Here is a 20638-nt window from a genome sequence, read left to right on the forward strand (position 1 = left end):
TCTAGCCCTCGACCCACATGAGCCCACCGTATACGCTCGCGTCTCGTGGCGCGGCTCGCGGCTCGAGCTAGACTCGTGGCTCGCACGCGAATGTAAATCGGGCTATAGGTATAGGCACGAGGCAAAGCGCGGGACGCCGGCTTGGCTTGCTGTTTACAACTTTACATCACGTTTACATTCGCGTCCGGGCGTCCGGCTGTCATTTGCTCATTCGGTTCGGTTACAAAATTGATTAGCTCAACGAGCTCATTAGCTGTGGCCGAGCGAGACAGAGACACGAGACGAACCACGAGCCGCGAATGTAAATTGAGAATCATAGAATCTTTAATGGCTTGTTTGGATTGGATAAAGGGAATCCAATTCATAAGCACGTAGTATTTATATTCTTTGTTACATACTCTTTGTTTTGTTCATAACTAAACGTTACTGATTGTTATCTGCAGTTATTACATTATATTCTGTCTTTGTGTTTAATTCATAGGCATTTTATTTTATTTTATACTTTATTGCAACCATGGTATTCATCAATTCAGCATAATGTCTGAGAGCGTAAAAATACGAGTTACGGGTCTACCCGGCGATGTAAGTATTTCTTTTAGCCATAAACATTACGTGATACCAATAAATATTCTTCTTATGAAACATGCCTTTGTACAGATCACACACTCGATTCTCAAGAAGGAGTTTAGACCGTTGTTCAGAAAAATATATGTAAAGCAGTACTGGATAGACAAACTCTGGGACATGGATGGGGATTTGAAACAGATGATAGTCACATTGAGATACAGAGCTGAAGCACATCGAGCTCAGAACTTCTTTCACAGCAAGCCATTTGTGTACAATATGATGAAGTATCCTCTTGTTGTGCACCATGTTGAGGAATCCGAGGATTTGCCTAAAGAGAGTTCTGAGGACAGGGGGCATCATGGTAATAAGCGCACTCCAGAGTGCGCCAGGTCGAGGTCTCGGAGTCCAGGGTACAGCCAGGCAGCTAGACTTGATGTATGTTGTATATTCATTATTCATTTAATATGTAATTTTAGTGTGTATTGTTCCTTCTTTCTAAGATTAAAATGTTTAGTTCTTTAATCCTTTATAGAGCAACTAGATATTATATGGCAAAAATTGCCACCCTACAATGTGATCTTTTTGTGTTTTTTCTTATGCTGAATTTTTTGACTGTACAAGGAGGCAATAAGGCTTGGATCATGTATTTTTTTTAATCTTGACCGTTAAAGGGTGTAAATTCTAATTATTTGGTTTTTAACACTAGCCGCTCAGAGGCTTAAAAAGGTTGACTTGTATATTGCATCTTCATTTTGCCAAATCAAAATTCCATTTGATTTTACATGTCTTCATTTGTGTGTGCCTAAAGGATAAGGAACTATATATTAACATTTTTATAAAGAATGTTTTTGTTTGCTCTATACTGTTTTGAGCCACAATTATAGTAGTCACATTGAAAATGGTCAAGGATCAGTTGGTAAATAGAGAAATTTTCAATTGTTTTGTATGTTTCCAGAAAAGGCCTCAAACCTCACGAGAGTCAGACAGATTTGAAGAGTATAAGCCACATTATAACAGACATCAGCGTGAGGCTGTGCCACAAAGATCTCATGAGAAGTACCCGCAGATGAAAATAGTGTACCGGTAACAAACCCAGAATACTATTCTTAGTTAAAAAATCTTATTTGTAACCACATAGTTAATAGATATACTGAGTTACGGTTGCTAAGACAAAACTGTGATTTTAATGTGCTCATACACTTTTAATGATTTTGTTCAGAACAAAGTTCCCAGCAAACCCCTTTCTAAGCATTTTTAGGGGTTCCGTACGTACGTAAGGGTAAAAACGGGACCCTATCACTAAGACACTGCTATCCGTCTGTCTGTCTGTATGTATTTCTGTTGCCGCTGTAACAACAAATACTACTAGAATAAAATAAATATTTAAGTGGGGCTCCCATACAACAAGCGTGATCTTATGTATTTTGCGTAATGGTAACCTAGCTAACAGCAGTTTCACTCACGTATTTTTAGTCACTCCGCTAAATTAACTAAGTTAATATGTCTCAAGACAGTTTAAATTCGATGATGGTATGGAACCCTCGTGCGCGAGTCCGACTCGCACTTGGCTGGTTTTTTTTTTCCAAACATATCTTAGCTTAACCTGGTTAACCTCTAGTGGACCAATATATAAGAAAACTTGAGTTAAATTTGAATCAATGGTAGTAAAAATTAGAATTGAATTTGTTTTAAAATTGAACAAAACAAAGTTCCAATTTAGTTCAAATTTAATGAACACCGTCGACGCAAGCTCCTGATGATGCTCCTCAGTACGGAGTGAAACATGTCGAGCGTTTTCGACTTAAAATACGTGAGTGACCCGTTAATAATATGTGTTAATAATACGACGGACACAAGTGTATCTTGTATACCTATGTGGGAAATAAATAATTCAATTAAATTAAAATTAAATTCACTAAAATTCCCGCACAACTAAAGTCACTTTCATACGAAGAAAGATTAGTCAAGCTGGGCCTGACAACACTGCAAAAAAGGCGTGAACGCGGCGACTTGATCGAAACGTTCAAAATAATTAACGGATATTACGACTGTCCAGAACTAAGCGATCTGTTCGCTCGAAACTCAAACACGCGCACAAGAGGACACAACCTTAAACTAATAACAACAAAGCACAAAACAAATATCGGCAAACACTTTATTGCAAACCGAGTAGTAAAGGCTTGGAACAAATTACCCTCAGAAGTTGTGAACTCTGCAAGTGTTAATCAATTTAAAAATAGACTAGACAAACTATGCTAACTGTGCTAAGTGAACTATGATTTAGACGTACCAGCATCAGCTGCCTGTCTAAAATGAAATAATAATAATAATAATAATAAATTGGAGGTAATTTGTACTAGTATAAGCACCGTAGAGGGGTGGAGGTGTGATGACCTCCCAGAGCGGGCGACAGGGGGAAGTTTGGGTGGGCGTCAGCCTGCCCAAAGGTCCCCATGTCACCCCCGGTCCACCCTGGGCAACGTCACTAGCGACTGGCACTCGTGCCTCTTTCTAGTGGCGGCTAACATCCACACTGGTGTCGTCACTGTGGTGCGTGGGTTACTGCTGACGACCTATATATAACCCACCTGTGCTAGGACCTGCACAGTTGAGCGCCGTATGCAAGGATGAAGGGATCCTGGCGATTGAGCCACTGCCAACCCGCGTGGCAACACGTCTGCTTAGGCCATGATTTCGGGCAAAACGGTGGCCCGGGCTACTAGCCACAGTCCGGGAAATGGTCATGTGAGGTACCGTAAGTGGGCTCACGGCGAGAAGTGGGGGGCCCCAGAGGCAGTTTCGGCTGCTGATGTGGTGGTGAACGGCCATGCTGAGGGAGTGCGTTTAGGTGATCCTGGCGTAGGGCGTCTGACCTGGGTGACCCTACGTCCCACCTTTACAAGCGCCTGATGTCGCGCAACTAGCCAACTCCTCATTTCTATACCCGAGTCGGTGTCCTAACGACTGAAAGCAACTTTTATATGTGTGAGTAGGCGTTCCCAGAGGTGTGGGCCCTTGTAGGGTGGGAGCCGATGAGGATGAAGTTTATACGTACGAACCATGGATAACAGGTCGTCAAAAAATAAACCCCAGGCTCATCCAGCGGCGTCCATCGCTAATGGTGAGGCCACACAGGCGAGACAAGCTGTTCCAGCAACAGTGCGTCAAGCCAACAACTCGGCTTGTCCGCAACCCAGTTCATCTGGTGAGCAGACTGGCTCAAACTCCTTCCAGGACTGGCAGGAAGTGGACCGCAGGCCCAGGCAGCGACCCACTGGTGGGAAATCTCGCCCTGCCGGACCTGTGACGTCTTCAACTTCTAACCCATCCCGCCCTGTTCAATGTCAAGGAGGGGTGGCTAAGAAGATGAAGAAGAACAAGAACCAGCGGCGTGCGGCTCGGCTAGCACGAGAGCTGGAGCTGGCCATGGCCACCACATACAACCCCAAACCGGCGCCGAACAAGCCGACGGCTGCTGGCAGACCTCCGCCGAAGGGGAAAGGTTCCACCCTACCCCCCAAGGCTGGAATGTCGGCCAGTACCCCTAAGGGTCCGGCCGCAGGTCCACCCAAACGATGCCCCGTAAAGTTCGCACAAGCCGCTGCTAAAAGGAAACCAGACGAGTCCTGCTCCCCCAAAGGAGATTACAAAAAGCAGCGACTGGTGAGCCCCAGCCAACCGGGCGTGTCGAAGACACAAGCAACGGCGTCTGACCTGACAATCGTCATTACTGACGCAAAGTCGGGGAAGATCTCCGCGGATCAATCAAATGCCATTCTCCGCGGGTTGCACCAAGCAATTGCGGAGGAGGCAAGAAAAAACATCGTGGGAGCCACGCCACCAAAATTCAAGGGCAAGCCTATCTTCGCTGAGGGGCAGCTGAGGATCTTTGCGGAAGACGAAAACTCGGCCGCCTGGTCTCAGCAGTGCGTCAAGGCCCTAACCTTGCCAAACATCTCCCTGACGGCTGTTCGCCAGTCGGAGATGGCAAGGAGAGTTAAATGCGGGCTCCTAATACCCAACATAAACAATTCGTCCTGGGAAGACGTCCGGCAGGCAGCTGACGGACTAAAGTATCAGAACGAATGGGCCAAGGTCGGTACCTGGTCCATTATTGAGATACTGCGGCAAGACCAGGGGTGGTTTGTCGCCTTTACAATCTCCGAGGACCTTGTCTCCGCCTTCATGGAAAGGGGCAGATCCCTGAACTGTGGGGTGGGCAATGTCTACCTCAGGTTCAGGGGTCCTGGGGGCAAATACGTGGACCAGCCTCCCACCCTGCAGGGTTCTACCCTAAGGGTAACGGATGCACAGGTCCCAACCCAACAGGCCGCGGGCACCCCCGAGCAGAGCAAGTCTGTCTCCGGGGAGACAGTTGCCCCCTCATTGACATCCAAGCCGACGATACCCGAACTCTCATCCGAGGGTGAGGACTTGTCGGCTTGGATAGAATCGGGGTCAGCCAACATGTTGAAGGAGGGAGGGGAGATAGGCTATTTCGCCCCTACCACCGACAACATGTATACGGTTTAGTGTCCTCCAAGCAAACCTCCAGCACAGCGTGGCCGCTACGGTCCAACTGAGGCGCTGTCTGGAAGGTTTGCCTACACTCCGTTCCCCTCCTACAAGAACCTTGGACGGGCAACGGACACATACGCGGGCTCTCCAACACAAAAGGTAAGCTCTACTACTCCACGGTATGTATCCTAGAGTTAGACCAAGCTAAGTTGGCAACGATTTTGATAGCCTAGACTGTGCTAGTGTTATTTTTAACGTAAAACTTCTATGAAATTATGACGTTTAAATAACCCTTGCACAGTCTAGGCTATCAACATTGCTGCCAACTTATCTTGGTCTAACTTTAAGGGCCGATACAGACGGACTGCAACCCGACTGCAATTTGTATGGGAACTGCGCGTCGGTGTGCAGTTCCCATACAAGTTGCAGTCGGGTTGCAGTCCGTCTGTACCGTTGATAGGATTCCTTGAAGATTTGGGCTGGCAGGACTAGCCTACCCCCCACCCCCGTCACGCAAAATAGACGATAGAGTCTGGCTAAGTTGAACCTTAAAAAAACGTGGCAATTTCAAAAGATCTGTAGCAGGCGGCTCTTTGATTACAAGGATTGGATAATTTTTATACTTTTTATGATTTCTAGAATATGAAAATTATAAAAAGTCTAAAAGTTATGCAATCCTTGTAATCAAAGAGCCGCCTGTTACAGATTTTTTGAAAATGCCGCGTTTTTTCAGGTTCAACTTTCATTAGCCAGACTAGTCGTCGAGTTGCGAAAAATCACCCGTGCCGTGCTACAATACAATACAATACAATAAGGACCGTGGAATGCTAGAGATTAACCAGCCAGTCATGCAAAAATGTGGGGTTGAATGCATGATGATGTTTATTTCTTTTGCCACAAATCAGTATACCTATGAGACACATCCTCATGTACTCAACAGTAAAATAAATACAAAGAATAATAAATTGTTTCAGGCCAAGCAACACAAGATACCCCCCAAACCAGTCCAGAAACTCCCCAGATAGGTCAAGAAACTCAAGATACTCCCCTGACCGATCAGGTTACCCCTCAGACCATCTGAGCAACTCCAGACACTCCAGATAGGTCGGGAAACTCAAGATACTCCCCAGACCGATCAAGATACCCCGCAGACCGATCAAGATTCCCCCCCGACCGATCAAGGTACCCCTCTGATCAGGCAAACAACTCGAGATACCCCCAAACCTCAAGAAACTCAAGATATTTTCCAGACCGGTCAAGAAATGCGACAGAATATCCGGCCTGGTCAAGAGATTCCAGGCACTCACTGCCCCGGTGACAAAATACAATATTCAGAATGAAATGATTAACAAGTCGCGATCTTTGGCCAATACCTGATTTTTGTGCCGAAACTTGCCCAAACCTAAACTTTGGTTTGTACAGTCGCCATCAGATATATCGGAGCGCCCGGGCTGCTCACAAATATCCGAACACGCCTCTATTGTCAAGGCGATAGAGTGCGTGTACAGATATTTTGAGTACCTAGGGCGCTCTGATATATCTGATGGCGACTGTACATTAAGTATGACACTGAACATAACTAAGGTCGGTTTTTTTATTCCGTAGAGTAAAATGATGAAATGTCATTTTAGTCTACGGAATAAAAAAACAGAAACACCTATGAGGAAATTTTTAAATTGCTGTCAGATTACTTTTTTTGATTTTGTGATTGAGATGTATGAGTTTTAACTAACAAAAGTTGTAATAGATAAATGAATGATATATGTATAGGGATTAAATGTTTATTTTCTCTAATCTTAATTAATTTTTGTTTACTTACAAAATACCTTTTCATTAAAAATAGGCATAATCGACCGATTATGTTCTGTAGGCCGAGCACATGATTGGCGCGACTGTATCTCGCCGCGAGATAGACTACCCGTCTTTTACTAACTGTATGAATTAAAGAGGGACGGGTAGTCTATGTCGCGGCGAGATACTCTCGCGCCAATCATGTGCTAGCCCGGCTGACCAGACCAAACTGCAAGCCGCGAACGCGAGTGTGGAGTCGATTTCGCTGATTAGCGAACTAGACTCCACACTCGCGTTCGCGGCTGCGGCTTAGCGCCGCAATTCACGCACGAGTGTGGAGGGCCCTAGAGAACTATAGCGCCTAGATAAAGTGTAAAGGCAATAATTCAATTTGAGCATATGCTAACATCAATTATATATCAGGCGATGCAGCAATTATCTTACTTCCTCCCCGCATTTCAGTTTCTTAAGGGATGATTTCCGGGATAAAAACTATCCTATGTCCTTTCCCGGGACTCAAAACTATAGCTGGTCAAGCAAATCTTGTCAGTAGAAAAAGGCGGCAAATTAAAAAAATGTAGGCGCGAAGGGATATCGTCCCATAGAACTACTACAAGATTTGCTTGAGCAACTATATCTCTAGAACAAAGAAAACAATATTCAAGCTCTACACCAAATTTCAACTAAATCAGTTCAGCGGTTTAAACTTGGTTTAAACATGAAGTGGTAAAGGTTGGCTTACCGCTAACATCGAAAAATCTAAAATCGTTGTTTGCCTCTCTATCGCTCATTCATATTCGAACGTGACGTGAGTTTTGAACGTGACCCAACAATGCGAGTATGGTATGTCAAGCAAATCTTGTCAGTGAATAAGAACAAAAAAACTATACTCATCCTTTTCTTTTGGGTGCTAGTACTAGGGTAAGACAAAGATAGTATGATTCTCTCTGTCTATGTTTGAAATGAGACAGTCCTTTGACAAACTATACTTTCAGACCTCAGAATAATGACTAAAGCATAGAAGTCGGGCAAAAATGCTTCGCAAATATGTATACCCGTACTTTACTTCCTTACGAATTAGATAATGTGCCGAAAAGAGATGCATATATGCTTGTTATTTCTCATTTACGTACGGTGTCATAAGTTTCATAATTTGCTAGGGATGTAACTGTGTCGACTTTTTATATCGATAAATTATGCATAAGTTTATGTGCCGTGTAAAATAATAATCACGAAATTAGCAAATTGATAATAGTCTGGCTAATGAAAGATGAACCTGAAAAAACGCGACAATTTCAAGAAATCTGTAGCAGGCGGCTCGTTGAAATGAAATGAAATGCGTGGAATACAAGGATTGCATAACTTTTACACTTTTTATAATTTTCATATTCTAAAAATCATTAAAAAGTATAAAAATTATGCAAACCTTGGAATCAAAGAGCCGCCTGATATGAGGATTAATGCATGTACCTAATATAGCTTTTATCTCATTTGCAGTCTACCACTCAGAACCGTCTAACTATACCTCTCGTTTTTTTATCATTAGAAAGAAGGCGAGCGATCTTAACGTGTCGTTTTATCGAAAAACACTTTGAAAATAAGTCACAACAAATATAATATACGATCATTTACATACTTTTGCTTTCATAAGTAAAATATTGTTATATTTATAAAAAAACTTGTCAATAAAAAGACACGTGGAAATGGTTTACCGTTTTTTCTAATGCTAAAAGACTAAGTATAGTTTCTAGTCATGTACAGTCAGCTGCAGAGAAAAGGCACCCCCCTGCATACAAAGTTCTGTAAATTAGTATGGACGTGGGGTACCTTTGCAGCTGACTGTACCAAATAGGAAATAAAAAAAAAAACGTTCGTGTAATATTTTATTATTATTTAATAATAGGAAATATTACGCGAAACTCGGCGTAGGTGGCGCCACTATCACAATCTGAGGGTCTATCGCGAAACAAGAAAATCGAACTTTCGTTATCTAACATCTCTGTCACTCTTGCGTATTCGAGCGATAAAGAGGCAGCTAGATAACGAAATTTCGGATTCGAGTTTTCCGGTAGGTCCCCTGAAAACTTGTCAAAAACCTGTTAAAGGTACAGTATGAATAAGTTACTCTACGGTGCACTAGAAAAGCTAGTGCTGCACTCTGGTGGCAGAACATTGCAGTAATATCCCCTATTCCTCGTCCTTTGGAAATCTGAAATATAAAGTTGAGTTTTGTGACCAACAATATTAATAAAAGGAACATTCATCAATGATCATTAATGTCTTTTTTATTAGGGTTCCGTACCCAAAGGGTAAAAACGGGACCCTATTACTAATACTTCGCTGTCCGTCTGTCTGTCACCAGGCTGTATCTCATGAACCGTGATAGCTAGACAGTTGAAATTTTCACAGATGATGTATTTCTGTTGCCGCTATAACAACAAATACTAAAAAGTACGGTCCCCTTGGTGCGCGCGTCCGACCCGCACTTGACCGGTTTTTAGTATTAAACTATAGTCTGGCAAACACAATCTGTCAGTAAGTAAGAACAAAGAAAACTATAGGTACAGTCGAAGGCAAAAATATCGATCCAGACAAATGGCTTAAAAATATGTGAACACGATTTTATTGTCTGAGCGTACACATATTTTTGAGACTTTGGGAATGTATATATATTTATGCCCCTGACTGTACTCATCAATTAAAATGAGACAGTCCTGGGCCAAACTATAAGAAAGCTGTAAATGTCGATAGGTTATTGATCTGAGGTCGATACATCACTATGCCAAAAATATAACCTTTCATACTTAGCAGAAAAGTTCGAAAATATATGCAAAAATCTATATAGACTTGAATGCAATTAATAATTACATAAACAACATATCGATTTCAATGTTTAGGGTCAGGTCCTATAAATAAATTTCTTCAAAATTGAACAAAACTCACCGATTAAAGGTTATCGGTTCGTGCGTATTTTCTTTTCTTCCTGTATGCGATTTACAGCCCTCGATCACACAAGACATTATCACAAAGGGAACTTCAAACCATTACAAATAAAAACTCAGCACGTTTTCCAACAATCTTTCAGGAATAGCAAAAATATAATTAAAATAAACCAAGATGACCGCTGAAACATCCCGAAATATTTCAACTAAAATAATACGACTATGTCAAGTTGTTACAGTTGACACCTACCTGTGAAATAACGAACATATATTTTATTTGGCTGGATTATATTATAGAACCACATAGGACCATTTGACATTTCCCTCAGTTTATCTTATGACAATACTGAAAAAAACGAAAGAACTTGCGGATTGTTGTCTCACTCACTCATAGACAAAAAGTAATAACGTGTTGTGAATACGATGTCTTTTACCAAGCTTTTATTTTTGCCCGGCTTCTTTGCTTTAGTCATTATTCTGATGGTAGAAGAGCCGGCAGTAAAGTTTCGAACCAACGTGATACCGCGATGAGATGCACAATGGTTTCCCATAAAACTGATGCTAAGTCCGAATTTGATAGTCTGCCACGGCGGAACTAGCCGAAAGTACAAAAAAAATAGCCACTTCCGGTGCGAAAAAGGGGGGGTCATTTAACCCATCTGATACTGCAATAAAAGCTATGGCATCAGTTAGAAATTTACTGGTAGATACAGGAAAGCGAAATCTGCCAGTATGATTCCTGCCGGAAGTGCTTGGCATACGCTCTCAAAGGTGACCATCGGGACCCCTAAATTAACCCATCTGATACCAGCATGAAACCAATTCCAGTCGGTAGATATGAACCTTCTCTTCAGGAATATATAAGTCTGCCAGGGCGCTTTCAGCCGAAACACCTTGACATACGAGATTATGTGAGCAACATCCGTGGAACCCGTATTTTGGAATTGTACAGATTACAGACATTTTAATTATTGCAGGCTTATGATTTATTACCTAATGCTTATATTTGTATATTTTTATGCCATTAATAACATATATTTCAAATTTATTAATATACACAATATAATTTGGGCATTAATTTAATACCTGCTCACGGCTTTGTACTTCTTTGTTTGCCTTATAAAGGTACTAACAAATTAGCTACCGATATCTTTACAGTTGATAGTACTCGGCTCCTGAAGTATATGTAAGTATGAAACATTATAGGTTTTATGATATTATTTTGAGAAAATTGGAAAACAAATTTGCTTTGTAAAAAAACTCTGTTAATGAGATAATTAAATGAGACCTCATTGAACAGATTCTAAAACCTCTTTTAAATATAAAACTTAACTGGCCACTTCACGCTGATAAATCAAATGACACGTTGACAATGACATTTAAGACAAACAAGCAGTTAAATACATGATGATTATTTTTTAGATAGAACTATAGTTTATTTATTTTGTTCGGTAAATAAAACAAAAATTATGAGAAACTTTCTTAATTTCTATTAAAAGTTAATTGTTCTAGTGTAAAGTACCAACCATCTCGTAAAATTTCTGTAGCTAATTTGTTAGCACCTTATATATAAATAATACAATAATTTCAAATTACAATATCCTTTATTTACCAAAATGAACAAAATTATTATTATTACATACTTATTGTAAACGGGTGTAAAAAGACAGGATTTTCAACGTCAAGGACGATTTTTACCAATAATCCAAATATGAACATTTTAAATCATTTTTAGGGTTCCGTACCCAAAGGGTAAAAACGGGACCCTATTACTAAGACTCCAATAGATTATATTCTGTTTTTTATTCCGTAATCCGTAGACTAAAATGACATTTCATGTGGTACTAAGAAATGTCATGTCTTACATATGAAACGTCATTTTAGTCTACGGAATAAAAAAACAGACCTTAGTTATCTCAATTTGTAGTGTTATAAAACAACACCCTGAATGTTAAACTACGTCAGTTTTGCGTCAACGTCAAGAAATGTAGGGGAGAGGTTGGCATGACGGAATACTTAATGTTTCAAGTCCAATAAAACTGAAAATGCTATTTTTTAAGTTTTTGTTATTTTTATCTTTGGTAATCAGTCTTTCATAATCAACACTTACTAGGAACTCTCTAGTTAGATAATAAAATTAAAAATAAATTAAAATGGCCAAAAGTGCCTTCTCTCCATCTTGCCCCCCAAGTATGGTAAGATGGGGAACCCCTACGGGACAAGATAAGAATGATTCATATAAATACTATATTTAGGGCCTAAACAAAACTTAAATTTTTGGCTTTTGGGTCCATCGTCTGATAACTTCTCACAAACTGTTTTACTTTTATTTCTTAAGTCGTCTGAGAGACAGAAAATGTGTTTACAGCTAACATGTACCCCATCTTCCCTTGTTAATTTTATTGTTTGTTGGGTTAATTTTATTGTTTGTAAAAATTGACATGTAAAAGTGCCCCTGTGGCCTATTTGCTGAATAAATGTTTGAATGTTTGTTGATGTTGATGTTGAAGAATAAATAAATTCAAATCCGCAATTCTTCATCAGTTTATCACTTTAAAACTACGGCCGTCAAGATGTACCCCATCTTGCCCCACGTGCCTAATGAAATTCGAAAGTTTTTTGTAAAATAAACCGTACTTGAAACCAAACAAGTCCTTAGCTGTTGGCGTGATTGCTGGGCCATAGGAATAAATTAACAGTATATATGTGCTGGTGATAATAAGGAAACAAACGCAAACCAAATAAAACACAAAAACCGGCCAAGTGCGAGTCGGACTCGCGCACGTAAGGTTCCGTACCATAATACCATTACGCAAAAAATGGCAAAAAAGTCACGTTTGTTGTATGGGAACCCCACTTAAATATTTATTTTATAATGTTTTTAGAATCATTTATTCATCAATTGTGCATTACAGGTAATGAATACAGGTGTTATAAACAATTAGTTATAGTTTGTTATAACGGCAACAGAAATACATCATCTGTGAAAATTTCATCTGTCTAGCTATCACGGTTGATGAGATACAGCCTGGTGACAGACGGACAGACAGACAGACAGACAGAAAGCGGAGTCTTAGTTATAGGGTCCCGTTTTTACCCTTTGGGTACGGAACCCTAAAAATAACAAGGAATATGGCAAAAACAGTTTTTTTTGTAAATAAATAATTAACGACACCATTTGTCTAGCCGGTCACTGTGCGAACTGATTGCTATGATGGCGACGCATCGTCATGCGTTAACGGGATTCTGATGGTTGGTCAGTCGTGTCGCCATATAAAGCCGCTACCCCGTCTTACTCGTCTTGCCCCTCTCTCCCCTACATAAGATAGTGATTAGATACACCAAATAGGTGAAAAAACGCCTCAAGCGTAAAAGAAACCACCAAAAATCATTTTATGTCGCATTACAAGCTTGATTTAGCTATGAATACTAATACCCCCTTATTCGTAAAACTTTACGAGCCTGAATTAGTTAAATTATGTTTTATCCTTTTCCTACAAATACATAAGTCAAAATGACAGACAAAGACAAACGATTCATATAGCTAATTCAATGACTATTAATCATATTAATCACATTATTTAATTTATTTTAACTTAATTTATTATAAATATGTGTTATTAATAACGTAATAATATACAAATATAAGCATAGAGTAATAAATTAATAAGCCTGCAGTATTTGAAATGTCCGTAATATGTACAATTCCAAAATACGGGTTATACGGGTACCACGGATGTTGCGCCACATAATCTCGTATGTCAAGGTGTTTCGGCTGAAAGCGCCTTGGCAGACTCATATATTCCTGAAGAGAAGGTTCATATCTACCGACTGGAATTGGTTTCATGCTGGTATCAGATGGGTTAATTTAGGGGTCCTGATGGTCACCTTTGAGAGCGTATGCCAAGCACTTCCGGCAGGAATCATACTGGCAGATTTCGCTTTTCTGTATCTACCAGTAAATTTCTAACTAATGCCATAGCTTTTATTGCAGTATCAAATGGGTTAAATGACCCCCCCTTTTTCGCACCGGAAGTGGCTATTTTTTTTGTACTTTCGGCTAGTTCCGCCGTGGCAGACTATCAAATTCGGACTTAGCATCAGTTTTATGGGAAACCATTGTGCATCTCATCGCGGTATCACGTTGGTTCGAAACTTTACTGCCGGCTCTCCAACCATGAGTTTCAGACTTTCAGCAACGCAAGCCTCAATTTCAAAATAAAGACTTGGCTTAAAGGACTCGCATCCAGGCCATAAATGATCAAAAAAAAAAACCTCAATTTCAATTTTGACATTTGCTGACATCGCGATCGCGAAGACTATTTAGAAAATCCATAACCAACCAGAGGTTTTTACTGATATCGGCGTTAATTAAGTATACTTGGGCACAAAACAATTCTATCTAAATTTCATTCATCGGATATAGCCAAAAATGTCCGCTGAATTAGTTGTTACGGGTCTACCTGGCGATGTAAGTATTTGCTTGAACGCTACTTCATTACCAATCAATATTCTGTATTCTAATTAATTCTCGTGTTTTAAACAGGTGTCTTTTCCGAAAATCTTAAGCACGTTCAGGATGTTATTAAAAAGAATACATTTAAAGCAATTCTGGATACGCGATATCGCCGACATGCAGGATTATTTAAAGCAGATAACTATCAAATTGAGTACCAATGCCGACGCACGTAAAGCTCGGAACTATTTGGACAACATGCCATTTAAATTTAATATGATGGAGTACCCTATGCATGCGTATATTCCTGAAGACCAGGAGGAATCCATGAATTTTGAGAATGAGGATGAATTTGAAGACTGGGGGCGCAAGCGGAGGCCGAAGCGTACGAGGGCGCGGTCTCGCAGCCCGGGGTACAGGCAGGAGGCGTCTAAACTTGATGTAAGTTGTATAACTAACAAATACAGTAGTATTTTAATAACAAAACTTCCATTAGACACACATTAAATATATTAAAACGGGTCACTCACATATTTGAAGTCAGATTGCTCCACATGTTTCGCTCGATAACTAGGAGCTTCAACGGGAACATGCATTGGTGGATTAATGCAGACAGAAATACAGTAGTCTAATTTGGACACGCAAAAAATATGTTGTGGTCTATCATCTTCAACATACTCCATTGCTTAATAAATAAAGTGTCTACTTGATCTAAAATAATGGAAAACATTTATTGCATAATACTTCCTAATAAAATCTACTAATACTCTTCAGTCTACTTGTGTTCATACTTCTCGCTAAATGAAATTCTACTCAGTATGTTGGTATTTCAAGTATAATACTAATAATTTTTAAGTGTTACTTACTATTTGGAAAGAATAACACATTTGGTAAACATCTCTCTCTCTCTCTTTAGCCTTTTTCTACCCTTTAGGTGTAGGCCTCCTTCATTTTGCGCCATTCGTCACGGTTCTGTGCGACTTGGAGCCACTGTTTCCCCGCAGTCTTCTTGATTTGGTAAACATATTGCTCTTGAATTAAATAAAACCAGCCAAGTGCGAGTCGGACTCACGCATGAAGGGTTCCGTACCATTACGCAAGAAAACGGCAAAATATCATGTTTGTTGTATGGGAGCCCCACTTAAATACTTATTTTATTCTGTTTTTAGTATTTGTTGTTACAACGGCAACAGAAATACATCATCTGTGAAAGTTTCAACTGTCTAGCTATCATGGTTCATGAGATACAGCCTGGTGACAGACGGACAGACAGACAGACAGCAGTCTTAGTAATAGGGTCCCGTTTTTACCCTTCGGGTACGGAACCCTAAAAAGAATAATGTTATTATAAAATAAAGAATTTTGTATTTGTTTGTATTTGTATTTATGGTATATAGTTTATGGCATCTGCAGTACATCTATTAAAACATTTCTCGGGTAAAAATAATTAATCTATTGGCTATTCTTATTCTTAATTACAGATGGAGATAGAGTTACTGAGGAAGCAGAGGCAGGTGATAGAAGAAGAGAGAAGATTGCTTATGGAGCAAAAAAAATTGGAGATGATCAAGGTTTGAGTTTAAAAAAAGTTTATTGGCCAAAAAGTGTACTAGTAGCTCAGTGGTACACCAAGTTACACGAAAATTAGTTGAGAAATGCAACTTGTAGAGGAGATCTGGACATACTTTTAAGAGTCTCCAGCAAGCTCGGCCGTATTGCACCTTCCCATACAAACATAGTTCCGCTCTCATTTTAAAACTATGTGTTGGATGTAATGAAACTGCAAATACAATGACATAAGGTATATCTTTGTCTGAAATTAGTTTATATAGCTCCAGTTTATAAAACAAATGAAATAGAGCAAAAACAAGTTTTGTATGAAAAACTTAAATTCGCTGTATTTTTTTAACTATGGTATTTGAAGCTACATAAACTAATTACAGACATAGATAAACCTTATCCTATTGTAAGTACAAAGTTTCAGAGCAATCTAGATCTTCTCTTCTTCTTCTTCGTCGTTCCCTCATGACTGAGGATCGTGACCAACAACTATATCCCTCCATTTAACGCGGTCAAGGGCTATGTGGGCTGCCCTCTACCGTACCACATGCTTGTTTAATGGAATCCGACCATCTTTCAGGGGCTCTTCCTCTAGCGCACCTGCCTTCAACTTGCCCCAGTATGATGTCACGTTCGAAGCTGTGGTGTGGCGATCGCAATATGTGCCCAAAGAATCTGAGAGCCCTCATCTGGCAGATTGTTGAGAGTCGTTTGGTGATTTTTAGTTCTCTCAGAATGGACTCATTTGTTCTCATTGCGGTCCATGGGATTCTTAGCATCTTTCTCCAACACCACATCTCGAAGGCATCGATTTTGCTCTTGTCCAAGCTTTTGATGCACCAGGTTTCTGCACCGTACATAAAGAAGGAAAATACCAGCGCCCGCATTAATCGTACTTTGGTAACAAGGCCTATACCTCGGTTCTTCCATAACTTTTTGAGGTTAGTCATAGCACTTTTAGCCATTCCAGCACGTCGGCGAATCTCTTGCGTGCAGCCACCACCATTTGTTATTAAGGACCCTAGGTATACAAACTGGTCCACTTTCTCATAGCCATCCAGAGCATTGGCTTGTGCTCTGTCCACTACCATGATCTTGGTTTTACTGTGGTTGATTTTCAATCCAAGTTTGATGCTTTCTGCTTCCACTTTCTTCAGCAGAAAGGCCATCTCTTCCTCGTTAGATGCTGCAATAGTGGTATCATCTGCATATCTCAGGTTGGTGATCTTACGGCCGCCTATTGTGATGCCGACCTCTACGTCCTCCAGTGCTTTCCTCATGATCAATTTAGTCGTTTTAAAATGAGAGCGGAACTATGTTTGTATGGAGAACCGAGCTTGCCGGAGACCCTTAAGCTGAAACTGAGACCTTCGCTTTCGCTGGTCAACAAGATTTGTTACCACTTGACTGCCACTAGGCTTGTGGGGTCAGTTGCAACAGAAAATTATTTATTAACAGTTTTCTATGCTGAAGTTTAAAACCATTTCCGTTTTATTTTCATGGGTGTGCTTTAGTAAATTCATTTTATAACAATCTTTCAGTTTTACAGTGGAGTAAGTATCAAATTGTAGCGTTGTGAGCATTGGGTCACACTAATCCCGGCAAATAGGGAACTATTTTGATTTTTTACTGATGATTCCATAAACTTTCTTGAATGTTCACAGGAATACGGGCCGAGCGTCTCGCGAGATTTCGATAATTTCAAAGATTACGAACCCCCTCGCAAGAGACGCCAGCCTGAACCTGTACCAAAAGCAAAAAGACCTCATCAGGAGACCCCGAGGGTCCCAAATATCCCCAAGGGCTCCAAAAACCATCCCCGCTTGCCCCTATTCTTCCAACCATGCAAAAAGCTTATAGGCCAAATGAAACCCATCATAGATAAGGATTCTACTCCTGAAGAAGCTGACATACTGATTAAACTGATCAGAGCTGCTATAAGAAAGGATTTGGCTATAGCTTTGGAGAATAAAGAATATATGAAACATGTGGAGATAGTTGATCTGTACAGAGAAAGACATCCGCCAGAGCAAGATGAAGCTTTTGTCGCTAAAATTTTAGCCAATATAAGAGCAAGTTTTCTGACTCCTGAAGTGAAAGTTAAAGAGGAAAAGGTCACTGAGGATGAAATCACGAAAGACACAGAAAATCAAGTAAATGACAAAAAGGGGGAAGCTGATGAAATTGCTAATGATGAAAAAACACCGGAAAATGGAGAAAAAGAAGCAGGTACAAATAATCCTTAACCAGCTGTTTTGATAAGTTAATTTCTCATTAAGAAAATATGGGAAGTTTCTTAAACAAGAAGCAGCATAGGTTAAGTAGTAACCTAAAGTATTAAAATATTGAAATGTAGGAGACTTCCACATCTTTGGACGTTAAAACGTTCAGTGAGAGAAAGGAAGTTTTTTACATTAACAATTTGACCGCCAAAGATGGCCACTCTCGGTAAGACGCGCTCGGTTTAAAATGAGCCCTCACGCGTTCCAATAAGGCTTGTTAAAATATGGCGTGTTAAAAGTCGTTCGGATTCATTTTCATCGAGGTTATTATATGCCACAGTAAAGATTAATTTGGCCTGTCTAATAATAAGAAAATATTTGGACCACTTGCCAACTGTTATATAGTCTTACAACGCATATATTCTAGCCACAAATACGACAACTGAAGTAAATGGCTCTGTACACATTTCATAATAACTGTATTGTCAATAAATTTAATGTTAGCTTATTGACGAGCGTTCAAATTTGATACAGAATATAGCTTCTGCCCGCGACTTCGTCTGCGTGGAATGATGATGATTGATAAAAACTATCCTGTCCTTCCCCTGGCTTCAAACTATGTCCATGCCAAATTTCATCTAAATCAGTTCAGGGGTTTAACCTTTTCGACGCCGTGTGAAACACAAAAGCTGTCACTCGGACGCCACGTCACCGAAGTGTCAAAACTGAAATTGAACTTTATGCACATGCACGTAGGTCTATGTTGCTCTGTGGTCTTTAACCGATTAATCCGTCTTTGGCGTTGGACCTGCGGTGCCGATATACTTATCGGTCATTGGCGTCCAAAAGGTTAAGCGTGAAGAGGTAACGGACAGACAGACATACAGAGTTACTATCGCATTTATAATATTAGTAGGGATTACGCATCTAACTTTAATTTAAAGTCGACGTACATCACCGCCAACTATCAGTATTATAATTTTATTACATTTGTTACCTTTTCCCACTAGATGGTACAGCCGACGGTGCCGTGACCGAACCAAAGTCTCAAGAGCTTGAGAACCCTGTAGAGAAACTAGATGCTACAACCAATGGTGCGGTGACCGAACCAAAGTCTCAAGAGCTTGAGAACCCTGTAGAGAAACTAGATGCTACAACCGATGGTGCGGTGACCGAACCAAAGTCCCAAGAGCTTGAAAACGCTGTAGAGGACGCTGACAAGACTAATGATACTGCATTCATTGCAGCCGATAATAGTGTGTTGGATGAGATGAAGGCAACGGAGGAGGAATTATTGGCAGATGAGGATTCTAAGCCCGCTGGTGAGTAGCTAACCAGTTTATTTTTTACCGTTTTATGTAGGGGTAGTACAGGAGATTTGAACAATATTAAAAATAAAAACCACCGATACAAACACTGAGGCCTCCATACAAATTTAACTTACTTATTTTTTTTCAGATTTTTCCCTGTACTTCGAAATAATACGTTTTGTGTGACATAAACGGCCGCATCTTTTACGTTAACCGTTCCGTTAACGTCCGTTCTAGGTATTTCAGGACCCTATAAAATGCCAATAACCAAAGAGGATATAATAAGATTACTCCGTAATAGATGGATACAGTCTAAGGAAAAAACGTGCCTCGAAAATCAAGAAAATTTGATTCTCGATCAGAGGGTGCTACTAGCTTTGGCCTACTGTCGTATAGATGGCGTTGACGGTTTCGTTTGTTATTTAACAATTTTAACGCATATCAGTGAAAGAACATGGGTCAAAATCATAAAAGTAATTAATGCAAATAAAAAAAAATCATTTATCCATATTTAAATACATTTTATCGTATTTTTATAAATCTTCATTTTTAGTTTTAAAGTGTGTCGACAGGCAGTGAATTTACTGTGGTTACAAAATTTACTATGACAGTACCGCTCTAGTATAAGTTACTCTATGACTGTGGTTATGTGCCATTTAGCATTAGGTATATATTATTTTTCTTATTTTCAGATGGGGCTGTAGAACAGTGAAGTTGCTGTATATATAAGTGCAAAAATATTATCTTAGAAATATTAAGTAAGATATATTATGTATCATTATGAAATAAAGAGTGAGCGTTTATAATATTTTTTTATTCCTCAATCGTCATACACGACCAATATCAATCAATATCTTATCATTAAAAGTACTAACTAAATTTGTATGAAACTAACAATATTAGCACATCAATTACAGACATTTTATAGAAATTTTAATTTCTATTCATGTTTTTTTGATGTTTATTAATTCTATCTAATCAGCGCTAGCTTGTGGCCATGTTCTAAGTGTAGATACTTTTATTGAAACCATGTATACATATTTGTAATAAGAGACCATACTATGGCAAAAAATATCCAATTGTAGTATTTTAATGTAGTATCATATTCTAGTAATCAAAAGAAAAAACTATAGTCTACATAATTTTGAGATAAAATTACTAGAGATGCAACGGATAGTTGCCTGACCGTCGGCCGAATATCCCGTATATATATACTCATACTCATTTAATCATTGCTTTGTGTGTACAAAAAGATCTTAAGATTATTATTAT

The 20638-nt window shown here is 39.7% G+C and overlaps 2 protein-coding genes across 3 annotated transcripts; both read left to right on the forward strand.

Annotated features, from left to right (window-relative positions):
• Nucleotides 1-327: 327 nt before the first annotated feature.
• Nucleotides 328-20172, forward strand: LOC134751835 (uncharacterized). 2 transcript variants are annotated; one of them, XM_063687330.1, is made up of 6 exons: nt 328-582; nt 14365-14715; nt 15756-15845; nt 17499-18063; nt 19067-19378; nt 20059-20172. In XM_063687330.1, exons 1-6 carry the CDS (start codon nt 538-540, stop codon nt 20076-20078), a joined length of 1383 nt encoding a protein of 460 aa, XP_063543400.1. In that variant the 5' UTR covers nt 328-537; the 3' UTR covers nt 20079-20172. The 2 variants fall into 2 exon arrangements, with proteins under 2 accessions (XP_063543400.1, XP_063543401.1); XM_063687331.1 differs by lacking the exon at nt 328-582 and adding an exon at nt 14122-14289.
• On the forward strand, nt 2930-6885 carry LOC134751832 (uncharacterized). The gene is made up of 2 exons (XM_063687326.1): nt 2930-5244; nt 6060-6885. Exon 1 carries the CDS (start codon nt 3628-3630, stop codon nt 5098-5100), a length of 1473 nt encoding a protein of 490 aa, XP_063543396.1. The 5' UTR covers nt 2930-3627; the 3' UTR covers nt 5101-5244; nt 6060-6885.
• Nucleotides 20173-20638: the final 466 nt, after the last annotated feature.

This window comes from Cydia strobilella, chromosome 23 (assembly GCF_947568885.1).
Source record: "Cydia strobilella chromosome 23, ilCydStro3.1, whole genome shotgun sequence".
Lineage (NCBI taxonomy): Eukaryota > Metazoa > Arthropoda > Insecta > Lepidoptera > Tortricidae > Cydia > Cydia strobilella.